The 19,176-nt window shown below is 34.8% G+C and overlaps 1 protein-coding gene across 1 annotated transcript in view; it reads left to right on the forward strand.

Moving 5' to 3' along the window:
• The window catches only part of COL5A2 (collagen type V alpha 2 chain), a 220,624-nt gene that overhangs the window by 171,032 nt on the left and 30,416 nt on the right, over positions 1–19,176 (forward strand). The window contains exons 18-36 of the mRNA XM_007955761.2: positions 1,578–1,631; positions 4,563–4,661; positions 4,984–5,028; positions 5,141–5,239; positions 6,671–6,724; positions 6,979–7,086; positions 8,094–8,147; positions 8,592–8,690; positions 10,051–10,104; positions 10,762–10,860; positions 10,971–11,024; positions 11,557–11,610; positions 12,555–12,608; positions 13,347–13,400; positions 15,109–15,153; positions 15,467–15,565; positions 16,759–16,866; positions 17,142–17,195; positions 18,817–18,870. Of these exons, the coding sequence (XP_007953952.1) occupies positions 1,578–1,631; positions 4,563–4,661; positions 4,984–5,028; positions 5,141–5,239; positions 6,671–6,724; positions 6,979–7,086; positions 8,094–8,147; positions 8,592–8,690; positions 10,051–10,104; positions 10,762–10,860; positions 10,971–11,024; positions 11,557–11,610; positions 12,555–12,608; positions 13,347–13,400; positions 15,109–15,153; positions 15,467–15,565; positions 16,759–16,866; positions 17,142–17,195; positions 18,817–18,870 (1,341 nt within the window). The remainder of the gene's footprint in view (positions 1–1,577; positions 1,632–4,562; positions 4,662–4,983; positions 5,029–5,140; positions 5,240–6,670; positions 6,725–6,978; positions 7,087–8,093; positions 8,148–8,591; positions 8,691–10,050; positions 10,105–10,761; positions 10,861–10,970; positions 11,025–11,556; positions 11,611–12,554; positions 12,609–13,346; positions 13,401–15,108; positions 15,154–15,466; positions 15,566–16,758; positions 16,867–17,141; positions 17,196–18,816; positions 18,871–19,176) is intronic.

Here is a 19,176-nt window from a genome sequence, read left to right on the forward strand (position 1 = left end):
GTCCTACTCGGCGGCACATAACAACAACAACAACAAATAGAACAGCTGGTGCATACATATGTTTTCTTCAATCAAATTATGTAATTTTAATAGTGGCATCTGTAGTTTTCAAAAAACAGATTAAATAACATCTATAAGAGATTATTTCATATACGATTAGAACTAGTTACTAATAAAATATGCATACTAGTACTTTAGACATCATGTTGTAATCTTTATCCATTAGTCATTAAAACAGTAGTTTTTAATGCTAGGTACACATTGGAATTTACCCAGGGAGCTTTTAAAAATATTGATTACTAGAATAATGAAAATAATCTCAGGTGCTGAAACCTAGAATTAGTGTTTTTTTTTTTTTTTTTTTTTTTAAAGCTCCACAGGAGATTCCACAGGGCAGCTGTTGTATTAAGCCAAAAAGTAGGATTTCACAAACACCAGCACATAATGACATATATTATATATCCACAGTTTTTCTCCCCTAACAATTCTGTAGTAACTGAACACAAAGTTGTTGCTGAAACGACTATAATAGAAACATTTTTTTTCTTCTTGAAATAACAAATGTAGGGTTACAAGGCATATTGTGCTAATATAATACCAATGAAAAAGACTTCTAGGGAATATTCATGATGAACATGGGCCAATATTGAAAGAGTACAAAAGAAAAACATTTAAGGCTTTCAGTTTTTTCCTTACGCCAAAGTGGAATACAGTTACACTAATTAAGATTATCTGCCCTAAGGAGGTATTCTTGTTACTCATAAAAAGGAAATAAAATATAAGAGGGAAAAATAACTATGGTTTCAAAGGCCTGTTATTAATTCAAAACTGAGAAGATTAAAATACAATACTCAAAAAAGAACCAGGATAACTTAGAATAGAATTCCACTTACTCTCATTCTCTTTTAAGTCTTGCCTTGAAATCAATAGCATAAAGTCTGTGCATTTCCAAATGTAAGATAGTGATTATGTGTACTCATTATTAGCCTGAAAAAAGTAACTCTGAAATATCCATCTGATTCTTGAGCATCATTTTTATACAATGCATTATCGGACTTTGGTATAACACCTAACTTTCTAAATATTATATTTATTAGTTGGTTAGCAGAATAAAGTATATGTCTCAAGCACCAATTGTTTCAAACTGCTTATATGTTACAACTGAGAAACGCTATTGTGCTTAATTAATTAGATATGTCTTTTTATACTATTTTATGTCAAGTTTGGAAGGTTCTTGTAATAAAACTACATTATTACTGTTATGATTTTGAAGTATAAAAACATTATTATATTGTGTGTAAAAATACTAAGTTGTTGTTATGTGCCGTCGAGTCGGCCCCGACTCATAGCGACCCCTCCTTGGGTTTCCGAGGCAGTATCACTACGGAAGTAGGATTGCCCAACCTTCCTTCCGAGGAGTGGCTGGTGGGTTTGAACCGCCAGCCTTCTGGTTAGCAGTCAAGTGCTTTAGCCACTATGCTACCAGAGCTCCTAAAAATACTAAGAGTAGCAAAGAATAAAAGGCAACCTAATTAGATATTGTTTACAAACATGTCTGATTGCTTTCATTTTAATAGGGTCCTCTTGGGATACCTGGATCTTCTGGTTTTCCAGGAAATCCCGGAATGAAGGTAAGATGTCAATATATTTAACTCTATCTGTTTACCTAAGTTCCAGATTTAAGAGTGCTGCTTTATTAATTGAAGAGTATGAAAGTTGTTCTCAACTAAGTAAAAAGCCAAGATATCATCATGTTCTCATTGTCCATTATAATAAGAAGAAAAATAATGAAAATGAAAAACTGATATATATTATATAATTAAGGAGAAATACTCACAATCGTGCAATTGTAATATCAAAGAATCTATTGGGTTGTGACTCTAACTGGACAATTTACACAGCTGCAAGGAATAACAACTTTAATCTGAATTGGAATTCTGTTCTTGGATAGAGTGCCTGGCAATAATAAACAGCAAAAAGTTCTAAACAATACTCAGAACCAGAATCAAGTTGATTCCAAACTCATAGCAGCAAGCTGTAATCTTCGCAGAAGTAGACTGCCACATCTTTCTCCCGTGGAGCAGCTGACGAGAGCACCAGACTTTTGATTAGCAGCTGAGTGCTTTAACCATGGCACCACTAGGGCAGTTGAATAGATCAAAAGTTGTCAAAAGGCCCTGCTTTCATGCAGTGCTGGCCTTCACTTTCACCCCGCACTCCCATTTTCTTAGTCATTAAAGGAGTGGGGATATTTGGCTCTCCATGTGGGAATGGATTAAAGTATCCTGCTGGGTGACTCACATTTTTAATGAGTCACAATTTGTTCCTTCTCTCAATATTTTAGAAGATAAATTCAAGGATTATAGTAGAAGGAAATGAAGATTATTTATTTGTTAAATCAGTAAATAAACTCAGAATGCTACTTTCAAATCATAAGTAAGACAGTATATTTGATTATCCCACAAAGTTTTGTCATCCTGAAGAAGGGATTTACTTATAAGATTCTGTTACACAAAAATGACTGTGACCATGGACTATCACCTACCTCTTGTTTTTTATGGAATTGCATTGAAAATTCGAGAGAAAACCCATGTAAATGCTTAGCATAGTGCCTAATGCAAAAAGGAAGCCCTCAACATAGGTTCATGCTTCTTATTAAAGAGTTGTTCTTAGCTGATGTTGAGTCATCACCATGTGTGGTGACCACATGCACAGTAGAATGAAATGCTGCCTCATCGTGAGCCTTCCCCATGACCTGATTGGTTTTGGAGCAGACCATTGTGGTCCAATAGGGTTTTTCTTCACTGATTTTTGGAAGTAGATCACCAGACTACTAAAACTGCAGAAGAAAGCAAAAACTTCTAATGAAACTATTTTTTTCTCAGAATTTGGTTCCCTGGCCTGCTCCCTTAGCATAAAACTCCCAGGTCTTTCTTATTGACCAAGATTCTGTTACACCTGTAAGATTGTGCCATGATCTCTTGCTTTCTGAACAAAGAATACACTTTCACATCAGCTCTTAGTGTTTCAGTGATGAGGGATCATAGGGGGTGTATGTGTTTTATTGATACTGATAAACCTATTAAGGCATTCAATTTTAGTTTTTCTTGTCCATCTAGAATTAGATCTACCTAAGCACCTAATATGAGGAGCTCTGGTGGTGTAGTGCCTAAGGGATTTGACTGGTAACCGGAAGGTTGGTGGTTCAAACCCACCAGCCACTCATGGGAGGAAGACTGGGCAATCTACTTCTGTAAAGATTTACTGCCTCAGAAACCCAAAAGGGGTACAGAAACCCAATTAAGTTGGAATTCCACATAAGCAAATAAAAATTTTTTAGTACAGTATTTCCCAAATATTGTATAGGATAAACTTATACTAAAATTTATTTGTTGTTTGTTTGAATTAAAGTATAACTGCACATTCTGTATTTTTATTTCTGAAATCTGGACCTCTATCTTGTGTTGAAAGGAGAATTAGAGTAGCTCCCTCATTTGGTTATATATATATAGTTGCCAAAACTTGTCAAGTATATTAAGTATGTTAGACATTTATATACCAGGTATAATTAATTCTTTTCTTGAAAGGTAAATAGAATTGAATTTTAACAAATTAAATCCTATCTAATATTGTAAAAATCATATAATTTTATACATTGTTTTTATACTGAATCAATAACTTATTGTTTTGTAATGAAGATATAAAATTGTACATACAATTTCTTAGAGTGAGTTTCACAAGCTTAAAGAACTCCTCTCAATAGCATATTTTAGGTGATACTGGACTATTCTAGCAATGCGAGGAAATATTTTAGTTTATCCTCTTATGCCACATCAAGATTTAACTGCAAAACACCATTCCTGGATCTGAAATGTCTAGGTTTACACTGACCAGATGCAAGACCTCAGCGTAGTTAATCTGATAAATTTTCCTCCCTCATTTGGTTTTGTGTTGTTTATAAGACTCTTAATGTACTCGTGCTGTTTAAACAGAAGAGGACTTAAAGTAGTTGAGTTGTTGTTGTTGTTGTTGTTATGTGCCGTCGAGTCAGCCAAAGTAGTTGAGTATTTACCTAAAAACATAGCAAAAGCAAACTATTTAGGGAGAAGAAACTGTTTTCTTCTTTGAGCAACTAAGTACCTGCTGTAGGGCTGTTCCCAGTTTTTCATTATGAATCTAGATTATGTTAAATGTTAAATATGTAATAAGTAAAAACATCTAATAACTGTGGTAGAAGAAATTCTAGACTGTGTGGAGATTCAGAGGAGAATTTAAGCTTACTTGACAGATGCATAGGTTTTCATAATTGTAGGTTAGGGTATAGAGAACAGTCCTAGTGAAGTGGCAAGGGGCATCATCACATGTGAAGGGGTAGGTAGATGTGAGCCAACTTCATAAGCTAGGTTAGACAAACATCCCTGGAATAAACAAACCTCTTTCTGTTCTTTGTCCCTGAAAATGTGTGAGTTTAAAATGTAAAATTCCAAAATAAGCAATTAACTTTGTACCATGCCACATCTAATTTTTTTTCTTAATTTTACATTTTCTTTACGTCCCTTTAGGGCGAAGCCGGTCCCACTGGGGCACGAGGCCCAGAAGGTCCTCAGGGACAGAGAGGTGAAACTGGACCACCAGGTCCAGTTGGCTCGCAAGGTCTTCCTGTAAGTTCCCCGAATGTCTAAAACCTAGCCCAGAAAGCTGTCTAGATGTAAACAGCAGTACAAGTGTAACCCATTTCAATACATTCTCTTTGAAATCTAAATGAGTGCTTTAAACTAAAAAACAAACCCACATTTCTCCTGTCAAATCTGACTTACTGTGGGGCTGTGGTATTAGTCATGATAACCGATTTTATGATATAGTGGTGGTTGATTTATTTTGAAATTTTTGCTGCCTCCATTTGGAAAATAGATGGACATCTGAGTACCGCCCCATATGCTCCTAGATAAGACTTCATGTTATATATACTTTTCATTACTTTAGGGTGCAGTGGGAACTGATGGTACTCCTGGTGCCAAAGGCCCAACGGTGAGTAACTGCACAGATGATTCAAAAAGGAGAAATGAATGTGATCTTTTGATTCTGACTCTAGACTTCTACCTACATCTCTGCTCATCATGTCAATCTTGCTCTCTGATAGGGCTCTCTGGGTACCTCTGGTCCTCCCGGGTCAGCGGGCCCTCCTGGATCTCCAGGACCTCAAGGTAGCACTGGAACTCCAGGAATTCGAGGCCAGCCGGTAATGTTGCAAAAAAATAGCACAAATTGTAATGAAACATAGACAATGTGACTTATCTGAATGAGGGAAATAAAGATTAGAATCTCTGTAAGGTGAAAGCTAAAACATCAATTTACTATATAGATATTTAAATCCTAAGGGGAACATTACTGCATTTTGTTAAATTTTAATGTTCTTTTATTTAAAATAATAAGGTCATCATTTCATAGTCCACCTCACAGAATTTTATGAGTAGTTGAATGGTGAACAGTTGTGGAAATATTTTGCAGTTCAGTGTGAGGAAATATGGAGATTTAATGGTGATTTATAATGGCAATTTGGCTAAAAATGGGTTCAACAACTATTTACTGAGAGTTGTTGTTGTTGTTGTTATGTGCCGTCAAGTCGGACCTGACTCATAGTGACCCTTCCTTGGTTTTCTGAGGCGGTATCACTATGGAAGTAGATTGTCCAATCTTCCTTCCGAAGAGTGGCTGGTGGGTGTTAAGCACTAGGCTACCAGAACTCATTAGTCTTGAGTAATTCTAACATATTGCTCATATGGAGAGTTTCCATGTTTTGTATAAACCACTTGTTAGAAAAAATAATGTGATAAGCACATAAGAAATAAACACATTGAGAAGTTGTACTTACATATTTTTAAACTTATTATATATAAAAATATTTTTTCTAGTACTACTTTAAACAAATAGTGTAAGTAATTTGGTCATTCTTAGAAATCCTTTTTAAGTACTATTGAAAGATTGACTAAAACATGAGTGTGGCTGATATGTGACAATTGATTTTACCATGTTCTGAATATGGCAATCTGATTCCTAAGACATAATTTGTGTTTAAAGACATATGTACACTGAACCCCAGGACACAAGGATAAAATGCTCTGAAACTGCAAAGCCCATAAAATAGAATATAAATATAAAATTATTTGGTATTATTTTCTAAGTCTGTTTCCTAAAACAAACCCTAAGTAGCACCTTGGAATGGAAAGAATTTGTTGATGTAGTTTAAAATTTATTATTTACTTTATTACATGAGTCATCCAGAATTAAATCACTTGTCCCGTGGTACTATTTTCTGGTGATTGTCATAATTAATTCTGGAGAAGTTGTCATAGTTCTAATTTTAATGATCAAATTAGAATATAAAGTGAATAATTCTAAGTATTTTAGAATGCATGATTAAAAGAAAAGCTTTAAAAATAAATCTCTTTAAGCCAATTGTAAAAAAATAAATGGATTGCTACCAGATTATACTGGAATTTTACAATTTACAAGTTCTACAAGATTGAAAATTTTTGAAAAATGGTTCTATACTGCTGGATCTTTGCAGAGTCAGCTACAGATTGTTTTAAGGCCTATTTATTGCAATGAATTAGAGAAGTGTGGACTGGCTAAATGTCTTGGTTCTTATAATACTGATGGGTTTTTTTAGGGTGATCCAGGATTTCCAGGTTTTAAAGGAGAAGCAGGACCAAAAGGGGAACCAGTAAGGCTTCACTTTTTTTTTTCTTTTTTCAAATAATGAGAAAAGCATAAATCTTGTCTAAAAGTGTATAATTCAAATGTTCCAGCCTCTAAAATAATAACAATGAGGATAATAGCACCTTGAGATAGAGTTTGCTAGTATCATTCAAAATTTGTGATTTACTTTATTAAATGAGTCATCCAGAATTAAATCACTTGTCATGTTTTTTTTTTTTTTTTTTTTTCCCCTGGTTATTGTCTTCCTGTTTTCAATAGGGGCCACATGGTATTCAGGGTCCAATTGGCCCACCTGGTGAAGAAGGCAAAAGAGGTCCCCGAGGTGATCCAGGAACAGTTGGTCCTCCAGGCCCAGTGGGAGAAAGGGTAAGCTTTGAATAATAAAATAAACCCCTGTACGCATGGGGGAATTACATGCTCCACTTTGGGATAGTATGGGACACTGGAGCATTAAGAGAAATGCAGGTGCTTTGTACAGTTTGATAAGGTTGTGTGAGAATAGAAGGAGCCAATTGTTTATCATTCTTCATTCATTCAATTAATATTTATTAAACTACATTATGACAATTTAATGTATTGGTGCTAAAGATACACCAATGAACAAGTTAGCTATGGCCCCAGACCCAATAGTGCTTATATTCCAGTGGTGAGGTAGACAATAAACAAGTCAAGAAGTAAATAAAACAAAAATAAATTGTACAATTTTAATGAATACTATAAACATTTATCAGATGACAGGGTGAAGTGAGGGAAAGCAACTATGGTATTATGACAGCAGTGCAACATTAAATTAGGTGGTTAGGAAATAGAGTTATCTGAGGAAGTGCCATTTCAGCACAGACCTGCAGATGAGAATGGACCAAGGAGAACCTGGGAGAAAGAGCATTCTTGGAAGAGGAAACAGCAAATGCAAAGCCAACAGTTTGGGAGGGCTAGTTGATTTTGAAGAACTAAAGAAGTTACTGTCACTGGAGTATGAAACAAGTCTTAAAGGGACAACAATAATCTCATTTTATGTTTGTATATAGCTTCAAATAATACCAAGGATTTTACATATAAAACGACATGAATGCCCCTTATTATTGACATTTTGATCCCTGTGGAAAGAATCATTTTGTTGCCTGTCATTGAGATAAAAATATTTCTCTATATTTAAAATTACAATGAATTGTTAGAAAAATTCTTGATTTGAATAATTGTTTTAATAAGCACTTACATCATCTTCAACATTTAAAATTTATTCTGTATGGTCAATTTGTGTATCTATCTGTTTATTGCCAGGTGGCTTGATCTCGACTCCTAAAGCTTTATAATATTAAAAATTAAAAATTACTTATTATAAAAATACCAACATCAATTTTGGTCACTTGTAGGGTGCTCCTGGAAATCGTGGTTTTCCAGGCTCTGATGGTTTACCTGGACCAAAGGTAAGGTTACCCCATCAATGTTTATACTCAAGTGGGCAATCCTGGGTAGGAACAGAGACTTTTTTCCAGTCTGGTGATCTACCTCTGGTTTACATGGGCCAAATCCAGAAACAACATGAGCACAGATGTTAGGCCTAACTCCAAACCCTTGTTGCATAAACATTCTGTTATATGGGTCTGGGGGGAAAGATGATAGTTGGAAGAATTTGGAACTTTTCAGACTTCCCTTTAGCCACAATAAAACACTACTACTACAGGGATTCCAATTTAGATCAAAGTATAAAGTGACACAGTTTACAAAGAAATCTTTCATTAACTACTCTGACAAACTATTGTCTGTTAGACTATAATGCCTTACATTTTCAATAAGAAACATCTATATGCACAATTTTATTCTTTTTCACTCCTTTATGTCATGACAAATTTTGTTTTGCTTTGAAACAGGGGGCTCAAGGAGAGAGGGGGCCTGTAGGGTCTTCGGGACCTAAAGGAGGTCAGGGGGATCCAGGACGTCCAGGTGAACCTGGGCTGCCAGGTGCTCGGGTAAGAACACTGTAGGTGTTTGCTACATCAACCATCATCTTAGAAGAAATATTCTTGTGCATTCTTAAAAATAAATAAATAAAATTATTTAGATTGCTTTCACAACTTGGAAAAATGTCCTTGTTTATACAGCTTTGAACATAATCCATTATTTTTCAGTACGACTTTGTTATTTTTATCATGTATGAAAACATAATAATCAGTGATTTCTTGTTTTTCTTAAAGGAGTGTATATTAATAGATTGACCATATGATGTTAAAACATTTTATCATTTTTCTTTTTTTGTTAGCAATCTTGTTTGACTTTTGGCAGGGAGAATTCCTGATACCATTAGGAATTTAATTTTAACAAATTTCACTGAAAATTCATTTAAACAATGAAATTGTCTTTATACGCAGTTTCCAACAATGCTCCTTAAAGAATAAAAGCTTACACAAAAAGTTGTTGGGTAGAAAGATACATTTAGTTCAACATAAATTCTTTTATCTCTCTTGAACCCAGCATTAAATGTATGAGTGAAAGTTTACCATAGCCCTTACTCCTTCTATTTGGAAAACTGATCTTGGATTCACCTTTGCTTAGGTATTCTTTATTTCCTAGACATCTGATGAAGTTGGTATGACAATTGGATTACTGGTCAACATAGTTTAAAATGAAGATAGCCCCTGCTTTAGACCATATCTGGACTTGGAAGACTATGAAAGAACTATAAATACCTGGTGGGAAGTCATAGCTTTGGGTTTTTTGAGGTCAGAAGCATCCAGGATGTTTTCTGAGTTTGGAATATTTTGCATTGAGGCATTCTCCTTGCTGGCATCAGGACACTGTATCCTAAGGGCTGCTACAAGGCATTGATGACATAAAGTTTCTAAACCAGGTTGGCTTCTGTACCCATCACTTGATCTTATTTCCACACATCTGACCTGTCCCAACCAAGAGAGACTTAAAGGTGGCCCCTGTAAGACTGGGCTGTCTGTGATGATTCCTCCTATTCCAGAGTCCTACCTGGGGCTGTTCTGTGGGCTTGTTGTGTTTTCTGTCTGGAAAGTCAGTGGTCTGAACCCACTAATAGCTCCATGGGAGAAAGATGTAGTAATCTGTTTCTATAAAGATTATAGCCTTGGGAACACTATGGGGCAGTTCTACATGTCACAGTTGACTCTATGGCAATGGGTATCCTTCTGAAACCAGATTGGGAACAGCCTTTGATAAGTCAATGAGTTTGTGTAGTGGTAAGACCAGTGATAGTTGGCATTGTAAAGTGGAACTGAACTTTTAATACAACGTTATTTTGGTTCTTCAGAATTTTTACTTTCAATTGCAGATCCTCAACAAACTCACAACTGTTTACATTTTCAGGGTCTGACAGGAAATCCTGGTGTTCAAGGTCCTGAAGGAAAACTTGGACCTTTGGTAAGTAATTTACCAAACTCCACAGCCATCAGTATTTATTAATAGTCAAGCAACTCAAATGATAAAACATTTATTTGAGGTTAATGCTTTTGATTACATGGATGCTGACATGTTTGCACATTTACAATGGTCTCAGAAGTAAATGCTTAGGGGCTACCTATTTTCAGATTTACAAAATAGTTGATCACATTTCATTGAGATTGATGTTTGAGATTGAAATTGCTTCCCTGGTAACAGTGAAAAAGTTGAAAAGATGTATACTTTCAATATTTGTAAAATTTGTCTATTCATAACATTCTCATTTCTTGATTTCCTTCCAATTTTATACATTTAAAAGGCATGCAGGCTTGTTTGATGGCTTATACATTCTCTCTTTATACTGAAAATGTGAAATAGTAGTCCTGAATTTTCATTATCTATAAGGAGAAATAAAGATGAAACTTGTGTATAGAATAAGAATAAAATCTTTGTTCTAAATACTCAAAATATTAAGAAGTTTTTTTTTGTAAACACAACTATTCTGATTCATTAAGATAAAAAGATAGGGTATTTAAACCTTATATAAGTTTTATAGTAAATAAAACCAGTGGTCATTTGGATGATGCAATATTTACTAGGATTTATGTGAAGCTTAAAGTGCTCTTGTAAATTCTGCAGGGTGCTCCAGGGGAGGACGGGCGTCCAGGTCCTCCAGGCTCCATAGGAATCAGAGGGCAGCCTGGGAGTATGGGTCTGCCAGGCCCCAAAGGTAGCAGTGTGAGTACATTGTATAATGTGTTTGCCATCTCATCACACTCCTCATTTGGAGCAGGCACGTTTTAGGCAAAGTTTATTAAATTTTCAAATAACTTTTATTTATTCTTTAGGGTGACCTTGGAAAACCTGGAGAAGCAGGAAATGCTGGTGTTCCAGGGCAGAGGGTAAATATGTATTTTCTGCTATAAACAAGATAAATAAACAAACAAAAATATATACATATATTTATAAAACCAAATTCGACTCATGGCGACCCCTCCTCAGGTTTCCGAGGTGGCATTTCTACGGAAGTAGATTGCCCAATCTTCCTTCCAAGGAGTGGCTGTTGGGTTTGAACTGCCAGCCTTCTGGTTAGCAGTCAAATGCCTTAGGCACTATGCCACTATATATATGTATATATGTGAGTGTATGTGTATACATAACTCTATACATGTATTATGTGTACATAGTCATGTGTGTGTGTGTGTGTGTGTGTATTTTGTTGTTGTTATGTGCTGTCGAGTTGGACCCGACTCATAGTGACCCCTCCTTGGCTTTCCAAGGCGGTATCATTATGGAAGTAGATTGTCCAACCTTCCTTGGTTAGCAGTCAAGTGCCTTAGGCATTGTGCTACCAGAGCTCTGGTGTATATAGATAGAGAGAGAGTATTCAAATTCAAATGGCCTCACTTCACAAGTTATCTCTCTGTAACACAGGGAGCTCCTGGAAAAGATGGTGAAGTTGGTCCTTCTGGTCCTGTGGGTCCCCCGGTATGTAATATTTTATTGAGAATATATTCACATTGCATTTTTCAATGATATTCATTCAAGAGTTAACATTTATCCAATAATAAGCCTCAGCGGAAATGAATACTTAAAAAAGTACAAGATAGCAGAAATTGAATTATATTGTTTGATTTCTGCAATAGTATCTCATGCCTTTTTACATCTAATGGTTGGTCTTTCATTTTAAACATCTTTAAAAGTCTGATGACAAAGGTTTTGTCTTTATGAGTAACAGTTGAAGAATATATAAAATAAGGAAAATAGTCTTCAGCCAGTAAAAATGTCATGACATATTTTGTTTGAAATAGTTAATTATAATCTACCTTCCATTAAGGTATATTATGGAATCATATTTAAATTTATGTTTTGGATGAGTGAAAAGGAATCTAATCTATTTATTCTTTGACCTATGTATTTATCTAAAAGTATTAAAGTTATTTGTTTATCAGAAGTATTTTTGGAATTTAAATATCATTCTGAAATGTTATCTCTCCTTTCTTTAGATTGGTAGTTTTGAAGGCTTGATTAATAAATCTTACAGCACTTAGAAATAAACTACTATGGAAGTATTATTCTCTCAGATTAAATATAAGAAAATAATGGATTTTTCTATATCCAATTTCTTCAGTTTTTTTTTTTTTTTTTTATAATTTTATGATTAACTCCAGTTATTTCATGTTTGTATCAAAAATAAAATACATACAATCAGTCCTTTCACTGGCTTTAGGGAACATTTTCTTACCAGGAGGGATTTCAAACATCACTATTATATGACTTTTACTCCAGTTTATTAGCTGGCTAAACTGAAAAACATGTGACTGAGAGAAATGTAAGGAAATATCAATACTTCTAGTGGTTCCCATAAACACAGATGGAAACAAGCATAATGATGCGGCTGTGCTCATGATTTTCTTTCCTTCCTGCCTTAGGGTCTAGCTGGGGAAAGAGGAGAACAAGGACCTCCTGGCCCCACTGGCTTTCAGGTGTGCACTAGGACAGTGCTTCATTTCTTCTTCCATTATCTTAAATTCACTTAACAAATATACCTAACTTTGATAGATTATATAAAATTGTACATTTTTTTTTTTTTTAAATATCTTTATTTTGATGAATTGGATAAACATTTGGATAAAATCAGACATTTTTGTTCAAAGAGATGTTATAGGCTTCTCATGAAAAACTGATCAAAACCCAAAACTATTAAAAATGAAAAGTAATAAAATGTTCTTGATACTTCAACAAGATTTATTAAACTATTTTTAAGGCTTATCTAGTTTTGTGGGTTGGGTCTAAAACTTTTTTATTAAATAAATTTTCCTGGCTTATCTAAATATACACATATGGTAGATTATTTGAAAACACAGGCAATTATAATCTAGGGAAAAAAAAACTTTCAGGGCTGATTTTCAATAATATTCTAGTATTCCAAAATATTGCTCTCAGCCCCGTGAAATTCTACAAATATGAGGTACCTCCTGTTATATTGATCCCTTTTTGCTAAGTGGTGTTCAAATGAAAATCTAACCATATAAGCTGACAAGCTGGTGTGTTGTGTTAGAAGATACAGTTTTCACATTCTCTTTTAACTTGTGTCTGAATAATTTCTTTTGCTTGAAAGCATAGTCATGTAGCTCCATGAATTGGCAAAGGTGAACTGTTAATAGTAGTGGCCTATTAAGGTTTCACACACTCACTATTTTATTTCCTTACTTTTGTTTTAGGGACTTCCTGGTCCCCCAGGACCTCCTGGGGAAGGTGGGAAGCCAGGAGATCAGGTAGGTTTTTAAATAGTAATAACAGCCATTCTGAAAATCTCTGACTCATACAGCAGTTATGTGCCAGTTTGTATTTTTGTTTACTTTGCATATATTTTCTCTTATAGTCTTCAAACAACCTTATCTGTTGTTGTTGTTGTTGTTGTTGTTATGTGCTGTCGGGTGGGACCTGACTCACAGTGACCCCTCCTTGGGTTGCCGAGGCAGTATTACTATGGAAGTAGATTGCCCCATCTAACCTTATCTAGTAGGTATTATTATTTCATCTGTTTAACACATGGTAAAAATGAGGCACACAGAAATTAAATAACTTTCCCAAAGTCACATAGGTGATATGGATTGAACCCAGGTTGTCTGTTTCCCAAGATTGTGTTCTTAATTCCTCAATATATTTAGCCATAATTATAGAATTTTAGTGGAGGCTTTATAAATAATTATGAAAATATATTAACCATCATTTTGCTGTGATTCTACATGGGTTTAATTAATTATTTTTTTGAGTGATTCATTTATTCCTTGTAAGAATTGATCACACATTTATAGAGCTCTCTGTGTGTTTGGGACTACTAGTCACTGACCTTTACCATCTGAACAAGATATTCCTGTTAGATTTGTATTACAGTGAGGTAGGAGATTAGAAAGCGTGATGAGACAGAATAATAGTGTGTCTACATACTAAGCTAGGGGAAGCACTATGTGTATGAAAACAGAAGATGCACCTGATTTAGACTGGGGGGTTAGGAAAATTTCTCATGCCAAGACGTATCTGTCATGAGATTGGAAGGATAAATGGTGGTGAGAGAGGGGAGAGAAGGTAAGAAAAGAAAGCAGCTAATGTAAAGTTCCAAAGGCTGGCTGATGAATTTAAGGCAGTGAAAGTAGTTCAGTGTGTCAGGAGTGTGAGTATATGCTGAGAAGGGTAAAGATGAGGCTGGAGGGGTGGATCATAGACCAAATGATGGAAGGTCTTAATTTGGATCAAATTTGCTCTTCAGTATTAGGATAATGGGAAGCAGATGAGAGGCCATTAAGTAGGAAGCAATGTGACTAGATTTGGGTTTTAGGAAGATCATGCCACAATGAGGAGTACAAATTTAAAGGAATAGGAATGGAGATCAACTTTATAAGGTTATTTTCTTTATGAGAGAGAGAAGTTTGGAAATGACATATTTTCCTTTAATTGAAAACAAACAAACTTTTAATGTGGTCTTGACTGCAGTGGTTTGCATCCACAATTCCTAGTCAAGTATTTTGTCTATACTTTATGTCTCAAAAACATTTACACAATTGAATAGAATTGAATTGCTTCTAATAAAAGATCATCTGTTAATCAGGAGTTTTTTATATCACTTTTCTGTATTTAAATCTCTTCTTATTCCATTACGGAACAAATAGCATTCAGCAAGCATTTTGCTGTTTCTTAAAAACTAATGGACTATCTTTGGGCGATAATATTTTGCATGTTCTCTGTTTCAAAAATTAAGCATACAAGAATAATAAAAATTTGTCTGGAAAACATTTTCATCTAACATATGAGATATCCCATCAGTTACAAAAATACACATATTTTTCTTAAATATTATGGGTTTATTTAGCCTTCAAATGGTATAATAAAAGAAAATAAGTACATGATATGAAAAATTTCCCAATAAATACTTAAGAAGTATCTCAAAGATTTTTTTAAAGTTTTTATAAATTCATTTAATAGGGTGTTCCTGGAGATCCTGGAGCAGTTGGCCCATTAGGACCTAGAGTAAGTATTTCCTCCCTTGTGATTAACTTTGGCACTGGTTTCAAATTTAAAATGCCCCTGTAATTTTCAAGTGGGTTTTATTTTAAGCATTAAGCTCTTTTATTGAATGAAAAGATTTTTTTAATATATATTTGTCCTGTGAAAGTAGCACATCCTTTCTTCAATTTTATTTCCTACCACTAAAGTAGAAAATTGAGACTTGACACTTGCTTATTTGTAAATTTTTCTTTAGTAGAAGCTATTTTGAAGACTGCCAGAGACAGATATGATTGATCAAACACTGAAATTACTTGATATCCCAATTCTCTGTTAGGGAGAACGTGGAAACCCTGGGGAAAGAGGGGAACCAGGAATAACCGGACTCCCTGGTGAGAAAGGAATGGCTGGGGGCCATGGTCCTGATGGTCCAAAAGTAAGTACAGTAGTGATCTAGTTCTTTCACACGCTCTAATTTTTCTCCTCAATAAACACACAATAGTATTAGAATGATTTTTTCTTGTTTTTGCAATAAAATTTAATTTTATCATGTTCTTCTTCATCAAACATTTAGGAGCCCTGGTTGCCTATTAGATTTCGTTCCTGCCACTAAAGAGTCAGATGAAAAGAAGACTCTCTCTTATGATAGAACTTATTGTCTAGCACTCATAATGATACATTCACATATACAATATTATTCGTAATGTTTATTGACAAAAATTTTATTAATAGCTTCCAGTAACAAACAGTTGTTGTTGTTATGTGCTGTCGAGTCAGACCTGACTCAGGTTTCTCGGGTTTCTGAGGTGGTATCACTATAGAAGTAGATTGCCCAACCTTCCTTCTGAGGAGTGGCTGGTTGGTTTGAACCCCCAGCCTTCTGGTTAGCAGTCAAGTGCCTTAAGCACTATGCTACCAGAGCTCCTAGTAATAAACAGAGGTGAGAAATTAAAAAAAAAAAGCACTGTTTATTGGGAAGCATTCCTAATAATATGCTCTATTTTCCTTGTCTCATTTTCCACAATTCTGCTTACAAAATATACAAAAGAAGTAGTTTTTGAAATCTGAAAGCATTATAAAGCAAAAATGACTATCTTTTCTTTTTGGGTGCCATTTTGTGAATGGTAGAAGATACTATACAATTTCTGTGTCTACAATTGAAGTAAAATTTTTTATGATCCTATGTCTGGAGGTCCCTTATCATGTTTTCAGAATCCAGAGTGATTGAATAAGATATGCATTATAATCACTGAATGATCCTCAATATAGTTTAACATTACAGAATTATTGGAGAATTAAATATTTCTTGGAATGTAATGCAATGTCCTCTTTCTATGATATTGCCAGGAAAACAAAACAAAACAAAAGACAACTATAACATTTTTATTTGAATTGATGGTCAATTTTCTCCAAAGGGAAAAGTTGAAAATACAAAACAACAATCAAAAAGGCAAAGTATTATTTTACATCAACTCAGAAAGAGATAATTTTCCCAAATAAAAAATATAAGCACTAAGTTAAACTATATGAGATTGCAGCTATTCAACTATTTTTGACTTCTAAAACAGCAATTTCATGTAGTTCAATCTTATTGTATTGGTTAGCTCACTTATTGTTTCTTCATTTTAGGGAAGTCCAGGCCCAACTGGGACTCCTGGAGATACAGGCCCACCAGGTCTTCAAGGTATGCCTGGAGAAAGAGGAATTGCAGGAACTCCCGGCCCCAAGGGTGACAGAGTAAGTCTTGTTCTTTTAGTTCATTTATTTAGACTTTCTATTAATAATGATTTCCTAGGGAAGATTTAACTTTCTTCCACCTTGAGTCACAAGTCTTCACTCATTCATTTATTCAATATATATTTACTGAGAAAAAGTACAGTGCTAGGCACCATTTTAGATTCTAGAGGATACAAGAATGAATATGAGAGCTAAACCTCTGCTCTCATGAAGCTTCTATGCAAGTGTGGGAAGGAAACAATAAAAGAATAAACTCTATGTGTGTATTTTCCCAGGGAGGCATGGGCGAGAAAGGTGCGGAAGGCACAGCTGGGAACGATGGAGCAAGAGTAAGTAAAAGCAGACATTTTCCTAGTTGAGTTAAGAATCAGCATTATGATTATCATGTGAATTTTCCTGAACATTCAAAAAGGTTGATCCTGTTTCCTTAGCAGGCAGGATATGGAGAATGATGAAATAGGAGATTCGATGTTGATCAACCACAAACATGACTTTTGCTTACTCTGACCTGAAGCTAACCAAGAAGTAGTCAGTTTCAAAAGACTGAACCAAAACACATTTTATTGCGCCTGTGTGATCAGTGCTTTAGGGATAGAAAGTCTCCTTATCATTCTCTATCATCATTTTATTTTATGTGCAAAGTTTATTTCTATTAAAATGCTGATCTAATGGGCTGGCCCAGACCTCATTCCAGTGCAGGCAAGTAGACTTGTGCAGAGGAGCCAATGTTATGATAAATGTTTCTCAATATCCTGGATGTGAGGGGTGAGACAACTGCTGCATCATGAATCATCATTAATGCTTTCATCAGTAAAGAAACTGAGTAAGTGAAATATCAAGGAGGATGGTTGACCCCATACATTGTTTAATGTCATATCAGAAATTAACATTTAACAAGCTTTCTTGTTGTTGAAAAGTGGTGTTGAATTGATTCTGATTCATAACCTCCCTATATATAAGCTTTAGATCCTCAAAAACAGAATGCATTTGCTTTTCAAGGGCAATCTGACTAGAGGGACAATATATTTTCAGACATGAATGATTCCCTCGTGGAAGCACAGTTAGTCACAGTGACTCAGGCATACAGTATTTCCTGGAATAGTGCCCGATATTTAATGAGTAACTTCTGTTTCAGTATGACATGCTTAGCTGTTAGTTGTCATGTTGGGCCATTGAAATAGCAGCTACACCATTAAAAAGAGCTCAATATTAATATACTGGTTCTGCACATTGAGTCGCTATTAATATATTGGCTATATTCACTCTTGGTTAAAAAAAATAGAGAAAAGTTTTTACCCTAATTTGTAATTATCTATTTTTTTTTCTTTTTCTGAAAATTTAATTAAAGGTGAAATGTTTTATTTACCAAACTATGAACATGAGCTATCTTTTAGCTTTCAAATCTAATATTTGACATAATATTTCAAAAACACTCTAAAGTAAATCTGGTATGTTATTTGTATTTTATATCATGAATTTTCTGGAGTGGGTAGTAAGTTGTGTATTATTGTTTAAAGGAATCATACACTGAGAGTTCATTTTAAGGTGAAATCTAATATATATAATTATAGTGCCTATGATTTTACTTTAAAAATGTAATATAATGTGGTCAGAACTTAAAGAATGATGGTTTTATATTTTCATTTCCCAAGAACTAGGGATGTTGTTGAAGAATAACACTGATTTAGATCTAATGTTCAAAGGCTATTTTATATATTGATGAGTTGATTTGGATTAAAAAAAATTAAAGTTCTGTGGAGAAAATTTAATGGGCAATGTTTTTGACTAGACTGAAAAATCTTGAGACTATATAGAGATTCTATTGTTCATTGTAGATAATGTTTTTACCAAGAGGCTCTAACAAAATAGTTAGTTCTTTTTTGTTTATTTTAACATGGGGATTTCTGTGCTGGCTTTCCCTCAGTTTTTCTATGTTCTGTTTATTGACAGGGTCTCCCTGGCCCCTTGGGCCCTCCAGGTCCTGCAGGTCCCACTGGAGAAAAGGTAATATCACAAGTTGTTATTTTTTATTTTTTTTGCAACAGCTCCCCTCCCACTTCCTCCCCATAGTTAGCTCTTCACTGTGTCCATCCCTCCATGCACTCCTGCCCCCTGAACTGTCTCCCTGTGCATAAGCAGCCCTTCTTTCTCCCATGATTGTTCCCTCCAAGGAGTATATCTACCTCAGGTAAATGTTCAACTCATTAGCCTATATTTTGTTTGGCTGGAAACCACAGTTATGGGTATAATTCCAGACTTGAAGTGCAGCTAAGGGCCATAGTCTCAGTGGTTCCACCAGGCTCTATCAGA

This window comes from Orycteropus afer, unplaced genomic scaffold, assembly GCF_000298275.1.
Source record: "Orycteropus afer afer isolate SDZICR_OR568_19922 unplaced genomic scaffold, OryAfe1.0 scaffold00001, whole genome shotgun sequence".
NCBI lineage: Eukaryota > Metazoa > Chordata > Mammalia > Tubulidentata > Orycteropodidae > Orycteropus > Orycteropus afer.